Source organism: Anopheles maculipalpis, chromosome 3RL, assembly GCF_943734695.1.
Source record: "Anopheles maculipalpis chromosome 3RL, idAnoMacuDA_375_x, whole genome shotgun sequence".
In the NCBI taxonomy this organism is placed as follows: Eukaryota; Metazoa; Arthropoda; class Insecta; order Diptera; family Culicidae; genus Anopheles; species Anopheles maculipalpis.
The window spans coordinates 80,826,787-80,845,520 of record NC_064872.1 but is presented as its reverse complement, the minus strand read 5'-3'; the positions used below and the strand labels follow the sequence as shown (position 1 = coordinate 80,845,520).

At 42.4% G+C, this 18,734-nt stretch overlaps 2 protein-coding genes across 2 annotated transcripts in view; both read right to left on the bottom strand.

Moving 5' to 3' along the window:
* The window catches only part of LOC126562593 (replication factor C subunit 5), a 431,263-nt gene that overhangs the window by 31,416 nt on the left and 381,113 nt on the right, over window positions 1-18,734 (bottom strand). The gene's annotated exons all lie outside the window — the stretch shown is intronic.
* LOC126561978 (UDP-glycosyltransferase UGT5-like) lies at window positions 11,823-13,795 on the bottom strand. Its single transcript, XM_050218375.1, has 5 exons — window positions 13,616-13,795; window positions 13,465-13,552; window positions 13,195-13,390; window positions 12,235-13,086; window positions 11,823-12,165 (listed from the first exon to the last, which is right to left on the bottom strand). The coding sequence occupies exons 1-5, from the start codon at window positions 13,793-13,795 to the stop codon at window positions 11,823-11,825; spliced, it is 1,659 nt and encodes a 552-aa protein (XP_050074332.1).

Genomic DNA, 18,734 nt, shown 5'->3' with positions numbered 1-18,734 from the left:
GAAAAACCTAGGAACAAAATGATGTTAGAGCTGGCACGATGGTAATGCTCATCGATAGTTTTTATCGAGGTCAGCGAGGAGACCGTTCGAGACGAGTTGACTGAAGAAAAAATGAACCAGATTTCATCCGTCCACCTGGTTGGATGGGTGGTTTAAGTTCAGCCCAGGCCGATTAAACCTCGAATACCTCTGAAGGGTAGCATTAATTTAATTTCATCTCATCTCAAAAAGCTCATTACACCTTAATTACCATCTGCGGTTTGCATCGCTATCAGCTACCACGATCGAGGCATCGATAGGTTTGATTAAAATCTATCACCAAAGACAAGATCTGCCCGAGCCCGTTGGCGGATGCTGAGATTAAGGCGAAACCAAATCGTCCAACTTCTCCACCAAAAATGCTGGGGACACCTAAAAACACGCATTCACGCACGCACGTTGGCACGTGAAAGACATTACGATGTACATTTATATTTTAATGGTCTTGTAACGGAACGTCCATACAGCTGCATTGGCACGTGCCTCCATGTTTGTTAGCGTTAGATTGAAGGTGCCATTTTTTTCCTCCCCTAAAGCTCCGTTACATTACAAAACTAAGGGGGCCCTGCCCCCCTGAGTGGGTTCTATTCTTCTTTTTTTATAATCGATCGGATGTTTATACGGTGACCGTCACCATGAAAAATGGAGGATGTTTATTAAAGGTTTGTTTCAAGTTTACAGTTGTTTTGAGCGTAATTTAGCAAGCAAGGTTCGTTGTGTTTTACATACTGGTTGTATGATTGTACTAACATGGGCTTATAACAAACCTTTTGCGAATGAAGGTGGTTAAGAAACAACACAAATGGAAGCAATGAGTAATTTAATGCCATTAACGGAATAAAACAAGCTTTACAGGTTGATCGTAGTTTTGTCAATCAGTTTACATCAATTATTGATAACCGTAAAAAGCACTGTGTTGAATGAAAATATTTGGGACAAATATGTACATAAATATTCTCCGAAAGTAGATTAGGTTTTTGAAACAATGAATTTATGATTGTCAAAGTATGAACTGAAGTGGACAGTTGATGAATTGATGATTTGTACCTTTGATCGAATAGGTGGAAACTGTAGAAGGTTTCCAACCCGCTGTTAGTTAGAAGGCGAATAGAGGAAAAGGAGATAAAGAAGAACCAGAAAAGGGCAGGACCAGCCTGCCCTGGGATCAGTCAGGGAGTGAACGATCAGCCACGAATCAAAGAGTGACGAACAACGATCAGAAACGAGCTTAAGCGCGTAACAAAACTGTATTTTTGGTTTCTTTTTATTACGGATTTACTATTAAACTAATAGAGCAAATGAAGCCACCCCTCGTTTTTTAACAGTCAGTCCTCACTACGGGATTTGAACCACGATCCTGCCATTTGAAGACCGGCGACGCTGTCGCCTACCACACGGGGCTGCCCCTAATAGAACAGAAGCAACTAGTAAATGAATCCGTATAATCGAGCCTCTCAAGTACCTTACTAAACCTTACTAAATTTATGATATTATTAACTAGATTTATCATGATAATAAGGCGTAGAGCCGTCATACAAAAGTAAATAATAAAAGCTGGGTTTATCAAATACAGAAATATAAATTATCAACACATTCCTCGAAGAATATCACACAAAAACATGTCTATAAAACGAAAAAAATATTGCCCAGTTATACTAAATATCAATCATTCGAAACTAAAATAATGGTGCATTGTATACGCAACGTCAGCCGAGCAGAGCACACTCGTTCGCTTTTACTTTGCAGCTGCACTGGTGCTTTGGTGTCGCAAATATTTACAACTCTTTAGAGCACCCGCAACATCCAAACAGCGGCCCGCTTCCTAATCGTAAACTAAACCTGCACCACTGCAACAGCGATTTGGCGTACGATCTGCTTTAAATTGGCTTAATTCAGTGCTACTTCCGCCCCGGTCAGCGAAACCCGTTAGTTATGCATCCAACCAGTATCGCCCGCATCTAATCTTATTTTCGACCGACACAGATCTGAAAACAGGCTCCGAACGCCTTACGCGGCCCTGGCCATTCATCAACTCACCCACCGGGTGATGCTGGTGAGGAAGCGGTGGCTGGGACACAACATTTTGCATGGGCTGGAATGCACCGGCCTGCATTACTGGTGCCAAAGCACGCCAAAGCAGTCTGTTCGCGTTTGCAGATTTAACTGCCCATAAAACATACCGAACGTACAAACAACGATGCTTATTGCTGCTGCCTATAAAGCCATTCGTGCCATCGCTGTGTCGCAAGTTCTAGAAGAGAAATTGAGTGATCGTGAAGCAGGGAACTGAACGAATGACATGCATTTTTATGGGGTGAGAGATGGTTGATCTATTCTCTGTTTGCACGCGTTAGCTCCAGCTAAAAACAAAATCATCGTCCATCCGTCCAACAATCGGCGGTCGTCTTGGTATATAGAGACGTTTCGATACGTTATTCACAGCAGGAAGTCCAAACAGCCGCCAGAAACACTCAAACCGGGGCAGATGTTTTTAACGTTGTGATGCCCTTTTTTCCCTAACCTGTTCGCAGAGCACGGCGTTACCTCGGGATCACGGTAGATCACACTCCCTGTGGCGAGGCCACATAACCGCCAGAACTACCAGTGACCTACATACAATTTCCAATTTTTACCAAGTGTGAAGTGATTCCTGTCGATCGGTTTTCGTCACCGTTCAGTCGGGGAAACCCTATAAAATTTCAACCTCAGTTCAGTTCTTTCGATGCACAAGTCAAGCAAACGTTGAATGTGTTTGTGTTGGAATGTTATTCTAGCGAGTTAAATTTAACGAAAATATTGACGAAAAAAATGGAGAAAAATATGCGCATCCAACGCTTGCACAACTTTAAACGCGCCTTCGCTCAAAACGTTTACACAAAAGCACACAACCCCCATCTACATGATCACTAAAAAAAACAGTAAGGTTTCCTCGTTTTCTTGATAATATAGCACCAAATGCATAAGATCAAACAGTGGGTGTTTATATTTCGTTAGCTTTCTTAGCCCGTACACGTACAAACAAACCCACGACGCTTGGGCGGTGTTTCAGTAACTTATCCTTTCCTAGCTCCAAGGGAAACCCGGAAGTACCATAACGCATTTGGAAATTGCACGGATGCACCTGCACCCACGGTGGGATAATGCTATCCTGTTTACTTTCCCGTACCGTGTTGCTGGCAATAAATGGCACAAACCATCCTGGGGCCACATTTACTACGTGCGTCGTTCGGAAGGACCAAAACGGTTACGGTTATGATTGTTCCCTGTCCACAAGTATGCTTGGTCGTATGAGGAAATGGTACGCTGCCAGAGTTGGTACAGTTGGATGCTAATGGAAAGTTGTTTACAATTTCCCTGTCCAAATGGTGTACTGCAATGGGGAAAAAGCAATCAGATATCTGAGCTGCATATGCGAATGTTACGCGCGGGTGTACTAATCATGCTGATGTTACATTTGCTTTAACGAGAACAGAGAATCTGGAATGTTATATCTGCCGGTTCAGTTGTAAAAAGATTCGTTTTACTATTTTACTTTTGATCCGTTACTCAAAAATTGGTGAATTCAATAGTTCCTGAGAGTCCACAGGATATCGGCATCAAATTCCATTCGAATCGCTTTTACGTCCCATCCTCTAGAGGTAGAATTCAGATCTGAAATCTCCCCTACCAATTTAAAATTATTTTTCTAATATTTTTAACGAACTCGAACGCGGAGTCCTTCTTATAGCAAATCCATAAATCGATCATAAATGCTCTCTATCCACACGCTATCGAACCTGTTGTCGAAAGTCTGAACGGAATCTCGAAGAAGAAAAAAAAAGCACCATTCTACACATGCAACTGCAATCCCTCAGCACGAAGCTGCCAGATGTTTGAGGTGCCAAAACACGGCAACTACTCATAAATTAGCAAAAGCACACTACTGAAATTAACTCCTGTTAATTTTGCCACTGCAGTGCCATAAATCGTCCACCAAAAAAAAACCGTTCGAGAGTGTAGTGAACCGGAGAAGTCAGGACTTGTCACTGGTCTGTGCCCATATGCTCGAGAAAACCGATACGTACACGGTATGAGGTCCTCCGGGGATATAAGGACCAACTGGAATCGAATAAAAAACGCACACACACACACACATATATACACACATTCTCATAGTTCTCCGTCTGTCTGGTATCCTTTGCTGAGTTGTGCATTTAGGATGGGTCACGTTTTTTGCTTCTCTCTGTTGTAGAAGTGGATGTCACCTCATTGCAACTATTCGATCGGTATCGAACGTTTGGTAGTGATGAAAGTGCTATCGAAGGGATGAGGAGACAAAGGGTCAGATTTATTTTTTTTAGCCTTTTTTTTTGGGGAGAAAAGATCGAACCTTACGAAAAACGGTGGTAATTTGATACATTTATGGTGATTTTATTACGATCCTTCTCGATTTAAATGAAACGTTGTGCTTTTCTCATTCTATTTTTCCATCTTCATTGAGCATTGAACACTCATTTTAAATCGTTTGTTCTTCTATTATTCTTTCTTTTCTATAATTTTCATCACTATAGTTTAAGCTTCTGGATGGATTTTTATTTATTTTATTTTATTATTTGTTTTCACAAGATGTTTCAAAACACTTACTCAATTCAGCAAAGAATGTTGTATAGTTGGGCATTATTTAGAGATTGTTTGGTACTTTAAAAAAGGCAATAAAGAATAAGAATTAGTACCACTATAAGAGGAGAAAGGTAAACATTTATCTCCAAATACCACGGACCATGGATGCATCCTTATGACGGCTCGAACTTCAAAAACGTCAAAATGTATCCTGCCATAAATTCTTTTCCTGTCATTCGCGATTACTTTTTTCGTGCAGCAGCAGACACACAAGCTCAAGAGAGCGCTTCTATCTGTTTAGTACTGTTATTCAATGCTTCCGAGCATCCTCTTCAACCAAAAGCGTTGGTGCTTTTCGCTTTCCTTTGATTCCATTCCCGGTGCGCTGACAGAAGCTCGAAAACCATGCTGCGAGAGTGAAAGCAAGAAAAAAAATGGACATAGTCCTTCGAAAACCAAAAACATGAAATCGTTTAGAAATAATAAAAAATAACACCCGACGAACGGGTCGACCACGAAGAGGTAAACTTGTCCCTGTGCAAATGGCGCTTCGCATTCGGGACAGTACAGGGCACGCCACCAAGCAAACAGGTAGAAAGGAAAGCAAAGGCAAATAAACGGATCCGTTCCATAATGATGCACCTTTCCACCCGTAAAAAAAAGGTGCATGTTTTGAGGGTTTTTGATTTTCCCTTACAGAAATTCCCTACGCTGCTACCTGGCTCGATTCAACCGGAATCGATTCCCGCGTTCCGTCCCTTCCACTGTAGGCTAATCGAGATGTGTGTCTCTTCTGGGTGACTGGTCTGGATGTGTGCGTGTGACAAAGACAGCTCGTTCTCAGAGGGATGATTTGGGAATAGGGTTTGGGAAGGATTTTCCTGAGCGTCAAGAAACGATACACAGGAACGGGAACGCAAATAACGAACGCATCATCACAACGATTCAAACGAACATGCTTGTTTGTGTTGGTGGCTTTGCGTAGCATATGGTACACCGGAAAAGTATGAAAAAATAGGAATAGAACGCTCCAGGCGTGATAAGCGCACATTGTTTGCATTTGCTAGCTGTTTACGCTTTCGCATTTTGGTCAAAGGTTAACGACAGGTTGACCATGCTAAGAGTCCCGACATTCGGTCCAAACGTCCAGCCGCCCGGAAGTTTGTCGATCGTACCAAGAAACATCTATCACACCACATGAACGAAAATAGTAAAAAATGGAGTATTCCGTTTTTGAATACAGTTCTTGATTAACGGTTTTTTCTGGTGTGATAAAAACGCTTGAATTGAGTTCCGTTTTTATCTAATCTTTACCAACAATGCATTCATATGAACTACAGGGTTTACCAGATCTTGCAGCTTTTGATTAAATACTTATCTGATTTACCATACTGGTCAATACTCTACTTCTGTATTTTTCTTCCTATTTTATGGCTCTACGACCTACTAGGTCATGCCGGCCAGCGAATGACTTACTGGACTTGTTGATACCACGTAGTTGGATAGTCCATACTCACTATGGGGGAAAACTATCCTCGAGAGGGTGATGCGAGCCAAACATAGGCCAAACCGTGATAGAGGAGCGACCTATAGATTCAGCGTCGAGGTGAGCGCAGGACAATCGATAGCACCGTTGAGGATTCCAACGATGAAGGCAAGACTGGCGTAATAAGTACGTTTATCAAGCTGCGACCACCCGATGAACAGACACCAAGGCCTATAGTCCAGGTCCTCTACGTTGAATGAACTATAGCCGTGAAAAGGATCGGGTCGTGAAAGACCACCATACTGTGCTCGAAAAGTTCACCAACGAACAAACCAAAGAGCTGCATAGCAACTTGGTGCAGAAGGGCTAATGGAACTCCGGCCACGGCATGATCGAATTGTTCATCGAAAGTATCAATATGCACACCTAGATCTTTGACACGTAAGATCGAACACTCTTAAGCTTTGAAATATGGCTTAAGAGTGCTCGATCGGCTGATTCTGATTCTGGATTTTATTCCTGGAGAAATAAGCATAGAAGCAAAGGTATCCTTTTCTAATGGATTCGTTTAGCACCTGAGCCTGAGCCCTGGATAAGCACTTGATAATAAAACCTTTGCTTCTATCCACATTTCATGTGAGGAAAATAGGGAAAAATTTCTGAGCAAGATGGACATAGTTATACAAAAAAAATTGCTAGAGTTGATAGAAAACAAGTGTCTTTTCTGAGAAATTGAATTGCTTTTTTCCAGCACACAAACTTTGTTCTAACAACATCTAAAAAAATGGTTTTATTTATTTGAACAGTGTAGCTACAAATAAAGTAAATTGTAGAATGTTATGAATTTCATATTCAACATTGTTTCTCAAGCATTCTGCAGTCTATGATATGGCCTGATAAACCCTGCAAGCATCATTTATACATTTTTGCACCATACTTTTCCCCGCAGATCGTGTTTCATAATCAGCTAATTTATCCGGTCGTAAATAAAATCACCCTTCGATGATGCTCGCGATTAAGCTATTCCAGCCACACACATCATCAATAGTGGCTGCAGCATACAGCAAACGAGCACATTACACAGACCACAGAGAGAAACATTGAAAGCAGCAGCAGGAGCAAAAAAAAAACCGAGCGTTAAATCAGCTGGCAAGAGTTACCATTTATCAGTCCCTTCGGTACCACCACATGAGAGCACAGTTGAGAGCGTTTCTATTTTCTCGTACCCAATCTCATCTCCCAAGCCGAAGATCGATCGACCCGCATAAGAGTTTGGTTTTTATCGCTTTCGACAAACGCTAGACTAGGTCCCTGGTCGACAACTAGCCGTACGTGCATGCATTCCTTATCAACCGTCTGCATCTCGACGATCGTTTGTACGACCATTGCATTCTAAGCTGAGCGTGTGTGTGTGAGTGTGTTCCATCGAGGTAGAAAGTAACGGCTACGAAGAAGCGGTTAAATCACTCTTTAACATTTCCATTTGCCGGGGTCAGAAATTTTAATATCCGGCAAATAGATGACGGTACCAGCGATTGGTTTCACATTAATTTTCATCGCACCACACTAGAGCAGAACGGTCTGGTCGCTGACATCCCTTTCGCTCGTTGGTTCAAAAAGCAAACAATTTCTTAATTCAAATCCAGCATTAGTTAAGTTGGATTTTTATATACACTTTCGGTACATTTTCTTGAACTCCCCAGGAGTGTTATAAATATACTTCTCTTCCATCTTCACCACTAACTAATCGTCCTCGTTCGGCAACGCTGTATTTCGGTGCCCTTTACCGCGCTCTCAGCACGTGCAATGCCGATTGCGCAGCTTGACTCTAAAGTTTGTCGGCAGAATTCACAAATCTCTGCGTGGCTTTGCAAACACTCTGCGGCAGATGCAGCCACAGTACCCAGTCACGAGTCCGCGGTCCGCTGGCTAACGAATATTATGCAATAAGTCAGCTGTCGAGCAGCAAACGAACGGAACTGCGAATGCTTCACTGGCGCAACTCACCGATCGGCGGAGGTGTGTTTATTTTGGAAATGAATATGTACGCTTGTTTGATTATTTGTTCGGTGAATCGTTTTTTTTTTTCTTCAAAATTCTTCATGCTTTTTCTACATTCATTTCTCACTGCCACAACATCTCGTGATCTCGTGCACGGTTTCGTGCACACGAGCGTTTTAAAACAAATATGTTGCCCGCAAGACTGCGGCATCAAACAGAACCGACTGGAGAAAGATTCTTCCGCCCTGGAAGCAAGCGTGTAGTTGAGGGTGTTGTTTGGGTGAGGTTCATCTCGTTGCCTAACATTGCTGCCTTATTTTTTCTCCGTAATGGTTCTGATGCGTACATAGTTAGATTAGTTACCCCACATCGACATTGGTGAAGGGAAAGCGATTCAATTTTGGTTCGATTTCTTCATCAACCAACGGCACCACACAGGAAGGGATCAATCGTCGAGGCTTGATCTTCGCCCAATCTTTTACACTTGCCCGACTTATCCAGTTTAACCATGGTTTTAAGATGTTGATCTCCAGACATGAAGACGCTGACATTTTCATACACTTCCGGAACTTCCTGTGGAACTGGATATTCGACGAACGGTATTCGTTTACTTCGCGTCCCTCCGATTTCTAGCATTTCTATATCAGGCACCGCTTCAAGGCATGACCTTCACATTTCCATCGTTTACAAATCGTCTCGAAGCATCCCCTCGTAATTTTGCTTAAGTAAAATAGCTTCGGGAAATATTTTGCCTTCACCAGCCTTGTTTTAATTAATAAGGGTGAAATGTATGAGAATCATTGTGTGAGAGGGATTTTTTTTCCTGAGCTTACGATTTGCTTTCCTTCATTGTGACCTTGAGGCCACGATGAATGCAGATGGTAAAAAAGGGTTGTGCTTTCTTTGAGCTGCTTTTTTTTTCGCTAACGATCCGTTAAAAGATTTATTTTACCGTCATTAATAACTCGATTTGAAAGGTAAAATAATTTGTGCGCGTAATGTTGCGTGAGCGTTTTGGAGTATTTCACACCCTAATGTTGTTCATGACCGGTCGGAATTTATGTGCATAAGATTGGCTTTCAATTGCAGATACAATTCGAGAATTTGATGCAGTTTATCTTATGAAAATCAAACCGAAACTCTTGGAACAGTTTAAAGAAAACTATGTTAGATAGAGTAACAAAATTATTTTATCAATACGACTAAAACAGAAGGCGGACATTTTTTGTCTTTGAACATTTTTCACAATCACTTTTACTGTTTTAAATTGCTGATAACAAAAAGTTTGGAAAGAGCAATAAAGCCAGCCCATCCTTTAAGAATAAAACCAAAGTTGAGAGATAGACTGGAAATTAAAGAACAGTTTTCAACATACAAGCCATACGCTGCTGTATCAAAACACTTCAAACATAGTGCATACTATTCATCTACAAATGTGATTTGAAACATCAAAAGATCTCCCTTCTACGTCCCTAGGATAATTTGCTCAGCAAGCATGTGGTTAAATTCTCGATCCCGACATTTCAAAGTATACTCAATTCATATACTCTTTGAAGTTTATCCTACTGATTCATGTAAACATGTTGTAGGTTCCTCAACCACAAGCAATAAAGTCCTTTGATTTAAAAAGTCTCACGAGTGTACCCAACTGTTCCACATCAATAACAACTCCCGGAAGGATTTGTCTTTAACTTCATCAAGGAATTGTCTGTATCTGTCTCATAAATATCTCCACTACTCATCTACTTCCTGTTGTATCGAACTCATCAATAAACCACTCACACACAAAAGGCGCCTGATTTGGGAAAGCGCATTAGATACCAGTCCATCCAATGCCGAATCAATGCTCTGTTGTGTTTGCATTGGTTGTGAACTCACCGTGTCCACAAATTCACTAAAACCATCGGCTGCATTTGCATTTTACGAGAGGTTAATTCACTCTGTACCATCCGAATGGAACAACAGTGCAGAAATCTAAATATTTACGGTACGATGTTGCTTATTTCGAAACTACAACTGCACAACATCTGCACCATCGCCACGCAGCTGGAGGTGTGAGTGCGTGACTGTATGTTTGGCTTGGGGACAGGATTCATCAACCAACGTCGATCGATACACAAGCACACCCACTGCTCGGTGCTGCTGCTGTTTCTGCTACTACTTGGCTTAGTTGTTGGAGAATTCTCGCTTGTCCCGCCAAATGGCCCCACGCTGACTTCTATTCTATATCTTCGCTTGCTGATGAAGGTGGCGGATTGTCACAACAATAACCCATACCGGGAAGCCGAATGAAGTTGCATTTGCATCTTATAACTTATAGGCTCTGCACATGCTCGCTCACGGTGCGCTCTATTTACTGGCGCTGTCAGGCCACTCTACTTCACCCAACGAGATGTGCTCTATTTTGCTACAAAAAAAACGAAAAAAAACTCCATCAACCACACACCACATCATAGTGAAGCTGCGTAACAAATCTCCACACGCGATTCCATCACACGGCTGCAGGAAAGAACAGTGTGCAAAGCGAATCGAGTTTAAATCAACTACTGGCAAGCAGCAATCCCGTAACCGTACCATGAACGGATGAGTACATGCCTTGCTCGGTACCGTCTGTGTGTCTCACTTTAGGGAAGAGTTTGATGATGGAAAAATTGGCTACATTGCTAACTCTAAGCTGCTTAGCGTCCTGTGATCTGCTTAGCAAAAACGAGAAAGAGGTCCATCGGGCCGGGTAGTAGGGTCGACTTTATTTCGGGCATTGTGCGATCCGGCGAAGCCATTACCGTTTCCCAACTGTGCACACGTCCCACCATGGCCACTCACAACCGGATGTGTGTGTGTGTGTGTATGCTACGATATGTGGTGTATCAACATTGCTTTGAGACCATACCGTCATTCGCCAAACAATCAACCTGGGGAATCTGTCTACACATCTATGGCATTGATGCAAACTCCATCAACATATCAGCCATTTTTTTCTCTCTACTTGTCTCCTTTCGTGTGGTGAAATGTTCCGATTCTCATATCATCCCTCTTTTTTGTTTCGTTTCTCCTTTTTTTTTTTTTTTTTTTTTATTCATAAGTGACGGCCAGGCCGTATTGCTTACAATAAACTTAAAATTAGTATACTCCTTTCCTCTTTGCTGGGAGACATTTCCTTCTCCGAGCTGTGAAAGGGCACCATATCCCGGGTGTGCTCGGTTGATTTCGTTTCTCCTGATAACAAAACATCCCAACCGCCACCCAAGCAAGCAACACTCTTATATTCTAAGCTTATTTAAGGGAGGTTTTTGCATCAACGATAGCATCATTAGTTGGTGGCAACGGTATTCGTGGTGTGTTATTTAATGTGTTTCTTATTCGGAAAGGTACATTTTTTGGAACCCAGTTTCTGTGAATGGTTTTCGGGAAGCTTCACATATCAAACCCGCTCATTATAATGGGTTTATCAGGGATGTGGTTTGAATGTGGGAACCTGTCTGCCTTGCAGTGTAATTATGGGGTTGATTCCAAATACCGAAAATTAAAAATCCTCTTCCGTCTTGCTCTTTTCTCCGTTAAATAATGTTCTTTTGAAATAAGTTTGAAACCTTTTTTTGTATAACAATAACAGTAAAGTTTTTATTTCAGTCGATGATACAAAGTACCAAAATATACCCGGCATACGTCACAATATCTTACCACCTTAAACTTCATTTCAATTGCGCTTCTTTTTAACATCTTTTTCCAACGATTTCCCATTCGCGGCCGGTTTGCCCACACTCGGCACATTTTTCATTTTTCGCTGGTGAGTTTTCCGCAGAATGATCTGAATCAGTGTGGCAAACAATCCCACCGGAATCATGGTGATTAGCACCAGTATGGTGGCAACGTCCACGACGTGCCGGGGCCAGAACGATAGATAGAGTGCTCCACTGCGCAAGTAATTAATGCCACTGTCCTGCTTAAGCACGTAATCAACATAATAAAGGACTTTGTCCAAAGGTTTCAGCGGTTGCTCACGGAACTGTCGGGATGCTTTCATGGCAGCTTGTCGGAATCTGTGAAATGAAGTATATCCTTTAAGCTTTAATAGGCTCTGAAGTAAAATTTACCCGATTATAACTTACTCTGGTTCGTTTAGAAGTTGATTGATCGCCTTCAGTATTCCTTCCTCGGTTACATTTTGATAATCAAGCTTCAAACCATAACCCGCCTCTACCGCACGGTTCACGAGGATCTCCTGATCTCCAGCAAGCGGTAGGCCCAGAATCGGCTTACCGTAGTGCACCGTCTCCATCATGCTGAGCAAACCGCCGTGCGTAATGTGCAGCCGTACATTTGGATGTGCCAGCAGCTGTTGCTGTGGCAACCACGGTCCTATAATCACGTTCGCCGACTGATCCGGTAAAGTTGCGTTCTCCCACTTCCAGATGATCAGCACCTGGCTAAGCTTGCCGAACGCATCCACAAACGCTTCCCGCAAGCTGTCCGGGAAATCGGCCGACCGAATGTTGGTCCCCATGCTAAAGTAGATCACACCGTTCTTTGCCTTCTCGACCCAATTGAGCACATCCTGCGAGAAGCCCGTATCCTCCAGCTGTCTGATGTGTGCTCCCCCGATCTCGATCATGTTCGGTACAAAAGGACGCGCAAAGTTAATCACCGGATGGCTGTTGACCATCACCAGGCTTACGTTGTGAATGAGATCAAGAAGTGGCGGTAAGCTGCCCCGCCGCGTAAAGTACCTCTGATAGACGGCTTCTTGTGAGGGCAGATAGAGGTATCGGTAGTTAAACTGCTCGCAGATGGATACGAACGTGTTCCAAACACGCTGCACCAGATGCATTCGATCGGAGTACCCAAGCGAGGGGATCGGATTGTAGGCCGGGTTGTGTGGATTGCCCACCATCTCGTTCGTGTACTTGTTGGGAGCAGCCGCGCTGTACACAATCGCCGGCACACCGTAATGATAAGCCAACCTGTGGAAAACATGGACGCTTCGTGATAAGATTGTGGAACTGTATGAGGGAAGAGCTATGGCGCGTTTTTGCCGCTTGCTTGCTTTGCTGCCATCCACTTTTGCTTACCCGAGTAAACTTTCGCACAGCACCTGATCCAGGATTAGCAGGTCGAAGGTTTCGGCTGGGTTCTTCAGCAACTCTTGTAGCTTCGGATGTCCCAGTGTGTAGTCGGCCATCGCGGCGGTCCCATAGATCAGATTGGTATTACCGTAGAAGCTCGACTTGTCGCGCTTGGTAAACACGTTTGCGTGGAGTCCATAATCTGGTTAGATATAGCTAGATTTTATTGTCGGTAGCAATGCGATAAGCCGTCTGAATGATTGGCCGTTCACTTACCCTCTATATGACTAAACAGCCCAGTTATCCTCACCTGCCGAATGTTCTCGTACGCATACTGCACCTCAAACGGGCTGACGATCGTTACCTGTCGAATTGATCACAAACATACTAAGAATTGGCTCTTCACAGACCACACATGCTCACTTACATCGTGACCTTTGGCGGCGAGAGCCTCAAACAGCACCTGTCCGAAGATGTAGTTCGTCTTGCTGATACTAGGAAACACTGCTAGAATTTTGGCACCATCGACTGTCGTGTCAAGCGTGCCGACTAGTACAACAACCGTCAGTGCAATGCAACTCACAAGCGATCTACTTCCAATGACCATCCTACTTTGCACAAAGTTCCGCGAAACGCACGAGTATTACTCACGGCTGCTTACGATCCGAATGTCTGCCAACCAAACAACTGATGGCGAAGCGTGCAGCCATACTGACGTAGCCAGTACTTCCACACTTTACCGATAATGTGACGAAGAGGCGCACGCCTGCCACTACTGATAGCAGCGTCCTCGATAAGGCGACTTAAAAAAAAGAGCATCGAATTCGAACGCTACACGTAGCTCCAAATACACCAGCACACCGTTTCTGGAGTAATCTCGGCTGGTGGTTTTCATTAGCCACTCCGTTCATTTTGTCACCCCGTACGAGCAATCGTGCCCGGCTAGCGAAATTAGCTGTACCGGATGCTGAGGGTGCAATTTTCATCGAATTTTCATCCACCCCCTGAAACGAAAACGCATGTCACCTTTTTTTTGTTGTCGACCTTGAAAAAAGGAATGTTAAGAACGTATCCCCCTGCAGGACTGTATGATTCCCTCGTGCTTGTTCAGTGCTGTGCGACATCTCCAGTTACCCTCACAGTTCAAAGAGAGCGAAAGGAGAAAAATCGATATTTTTCGTTCATTACGGCAGTGCAGACAATCGGGAGTTCCGAATCCTCGTGGCCAACGTTTAAACAATCACGTTGCTTCGCCCGGACAGTGTACAGCATTTCACCCGTGCTGCGAACATGTCTGTTACCATAGTAACAAGGGATCCTGCCAGTCGACATCATCCTGTCTGTCTAGCGTGCGTCCTAGTGGTGGTGTCCCGTTCACATAAAAAGCAAACAGTAACACACGCACACACGCACACACTTTACCCACCCCCTCATCAGTACGCGTAATAAAGAGGAGGGAAAGCGTTTTGCAATCGGTTTTGCAGACAGAACTCTGTTGTAGTTTTGATGCTTTTACCCTGCTCGGAAAGTGGCAAATTCGCTGAAGGGCAATACCGGCCGGCCGCCCAACGAATCGAATTTTGTCGCAATCATCATGAACAACGCGAAACAGCATTTGCTGAAAGCTGTGTACATATTTCGACCCGTAACTAGCGTGTGGTGCACTGGTGAGTTTAGCATAAGTGCCAAGCGGGCGTTTAAACATACTGTTTTTATGATCACCCGCGTCGTCGTTTAGCGTATGGTGGAGTTTATATTAAAAGGGGATAAAAATGATGTACATACGCATGAGTTTTAATAGTTCCAACCGAACGGGAGTCGAAGGCTGGAAGGGCCACATTGAGCATTAACATTTATGTTTCATTTATTCAGTTTTGCTCATTTCTGTAAGGGGTTTTTTTATCGGATGTTATTGCTCCGTTTAGAGTGACTCGTAGTAAAAAGGGGATTTAATAGCATATTTTAGCAAATAATGCTAGATTTCGTATGAAATTCCGCATTCATTTTCGGAACTATTTAAGTCCATTCATTTTGCAGCGTATTTCCTTTGCATGTAAATTACATCTTTTCAACAATTACAGGCTATCAAACAGAGAATCTTGACGTAGCAATGATATGAACCTAATAAAAATTAAAAAAAAACTGTTAAATAATCCATTATACTAATTTACTCCCTCAGCATAAGAAATGCTATTGAGTGAAAATATGCTATTAATAAATCACACTGTTTAAATCGTTAGTTCAACATTCTAAAATGATAGAGCAATTTACTTTGTGGTGCTAATTTTTTACCATGAAAAAATTATAGCGCTGCTTCAACCCTTCATATTAAATTATTGAATACATAAACCCTGGAACATCATTAATCCTGGGTTTTAATCACAAAATTTTGCAATTTTGCATTCTAACATTTGACTTGACAAGACTTGAAAATAATACATTAAAATAGCAGCATAAAATTTTCGCATTTCCGTTAGGATTCCCTAGCCAAGATGAAGACTGAACTCAAGAAACACAAGAAATAGAGACATTGGCATTTGGGATCGTCCTAAGCAAGGTACAACATCAATGACTCCAACATACCCAACAGGAAAAATCTTATTCATGCTTTTTGGAATAGATTTCGATCCCAAATCGAAATCGCTTCTATTCCAAAGAAATGGAATAGAAGCGATCTCTAGGGCGATCTAGAAATCGCTTAGAAGGTCAACCATATGCAATATTATAGGATATGCGTATAAACCTGGAAACTCTGATGTATTGTGGTTCTAATATAGCCCTCAACTATTATCTGCGTATAATCATATTGTAGCATAAATTCAAACAATTAAAATTAAACGTAAGAATTGCTAATTTTGTACACTATTACTTACTGCTTTTACTATTTTAATACAAGAAGCTATACTGCTTAATAACTTCTTAACAGAAGCTAAGTTACTGCTGACTGAATTCAGCTCGAATGTAAAATATATTTCACACATAAATTATTGATTTATTGTGTCGAAAGATCGCAGACTGGATTTATTACAATATGCTTCTTTTTGTCTTATTTTCCATAAATTTTCCTTCAATAACTTTTCCTTGGAGTTCTTTATTTACCATGGTATTCTTTCTACAGATGACATTGCTAATGCCTAAGCATGCAATACGCTGAGCTTATTTTGAATTTGCTGGTTATTTGTTTGCTATTATTTTTCTTGCAGTAAGCATAAAGGCTTCGATTACATCATTTACATGTAGATTTATCTTCTAACGTTACGATGCACAATGATGACTCCCGTTACGCTTTCTTTATTTCCAAGAAGATAGGAAGATCCTTCTGATCTACAGATTCAAAGATAGTAAGAAATTGCTTTCATGAATGAAATTTCTCTTTTAACAACTTTTAAGCACAATGCTACAGAATGCATCACATAAAGATCCCTTCGATCCATCAACATAAGCTGTCGACATGGCACGTACATTTCACTCAAGTATCATGTTGCAGTATATTCGTACCCTTACAACCCAGGTGTAACCTACCGGTTTAGAAACAATTCCCGCCCATACAATGCATCAACCATTGCTAAGCATTCGTCAGATGCTTATTTGCACGGCGAGACTTCCAAAATCCCTACTGGGTTTGTTTCACCAACCTTAAACCACGACAGTCGGTGCAACGTCCTCCACACACATACACACAGTCTGGGTGTGTATATGTGCCGAGCCCCGAAATGCATCAGCTGTTGCATCCATTTTACGGTATTCAAGCCATCTGCCATCCTACGCATTCATCCATTCATGCCACGCATTGTTGTCCCAGTGCTCGCTCGTGCGTTTAACACCGAAACGGAACCTTCGACCTTTTGGAATCGGTCCTTTGCCCACCTGGTCAGTAAATTCTTGCTGTGGCCAGCATTACAATTACAACTGCGGACAAACGCTGGCCCGTCCCGTTCGGGTGTATTTGCGCTTCTTGTAAGCAGCGTGGTAGAACATTGCCCTTGACGTCTATTTGTTCTGGTTCGTGGGTTCTCGATTTTTCGGCAATTCGGTGGGTGATAATTATACGTACAATCTACACCACTGAATCGGGTAAGCCAACGTTGAGGTACCGGAAAAACGTTGTTAATAGCATTACACGCCTGTTGTACATTCTTGGATGTTTGTGCGATTTTTGAAAACTTTTAACACTCATGCTAAAGATAAGACAAGATTTCTGTCTTCATTTGAACTTTTAGGAGGTTTTTTTCACCTCAAATAAACTCTCTTACATGTGTAGCTGCCAGCAATTTCTATTTGCCGAAACATATTTCATCAACATCCTTCCCGTTGGTTAAACTTTCTTCCGGTATGAAGAATAAGTTTGCTTTCAAGATCAATCCTACTGTACACGTGGAGCTCCAAGTCATCCTCATACAGAAGAAAACAGGAAAGAAAGTCATTCTGGTCAACTAATCCCTATGTGCCCGATTAGTGTTGAACCATAACCCCTAACACGGCTTGGCCCAATAACTTTATCTACCTTGCCGAGCCCTACGCTTTCGATAGCAGCCAATATAAGCCCAACTTTTCCTAAGCAGCTTTCCATTCCCGTACGACATTCTGGTGGTCCATCCAACCATCATTCAAACATCCAGCTGGGAAGCAGAAGAAATAAATCTTTTATCCATCAACTCCAGTCCCCCCGGCTCCAGTCACGGAAGAAGTTTAGCTTACCATTTCCCCATGAGAACACTTCATATGCTTTTCTTTCGCACATGTGTGTATAAGCTACGTTAATATCTAAAGTTTTGTGGGCTTCAAGATGGAGACTTCTTTAGCAAGAACATTGGTGTACTATAATCCTTTATTGCACCTTTTTTGCTCGTACTGCTTGATAAAAATAAATACATTTTTCCAAAATGATTGATTCAGGATAAAGAATGAAGTAAAACTCAAATAAAACATAAACAATCCTACTCTCGTCGATGCATGTCAACGTGTAATAAACCATCTTCACACTTAAAACCAATGACTTCTTCGGCATGAGCAGTCGTCGACGGTTATGTACTTTATTGTCCGTACTAACCAGCCACAAGCTTGAACTATGCACTTTTTGCACTGATTGATTTCAACCTATACTACCGCCAACACAAAACACATCCATTCAACAACAACAACATGGCTCTGCTACCTAGCGACGGACGAACCTTCTACATCGGTGTACTACATCCGTGAGCGTAATAAATCTCATGCCAGCAATTCCACATGACAGAAAACAGGGATTTATTATGTACATACAACGAACCCCTACACTAACACCGAGTAAGGCCACGACTTCACGCCGAAGACCTTCAGCAAAACCCGTCGCTGTGCTCATTACAATCCATGGCAAGAGCCGTGGAACACTAACCCAACCTGCAGTGAGCAGTTTATGTGAAAATGTGAAAAATCGCGCCGGAAAAACAAAATGCTACTTCGTCCTGAGGGTCTGAGGATGTTTTACAAGAAGAAAAACACACGCTCCCGCGGTACATAGTACGGCGTTGTAGGTTGTTCTCCAGAAGAAATACCATAGTCGGACG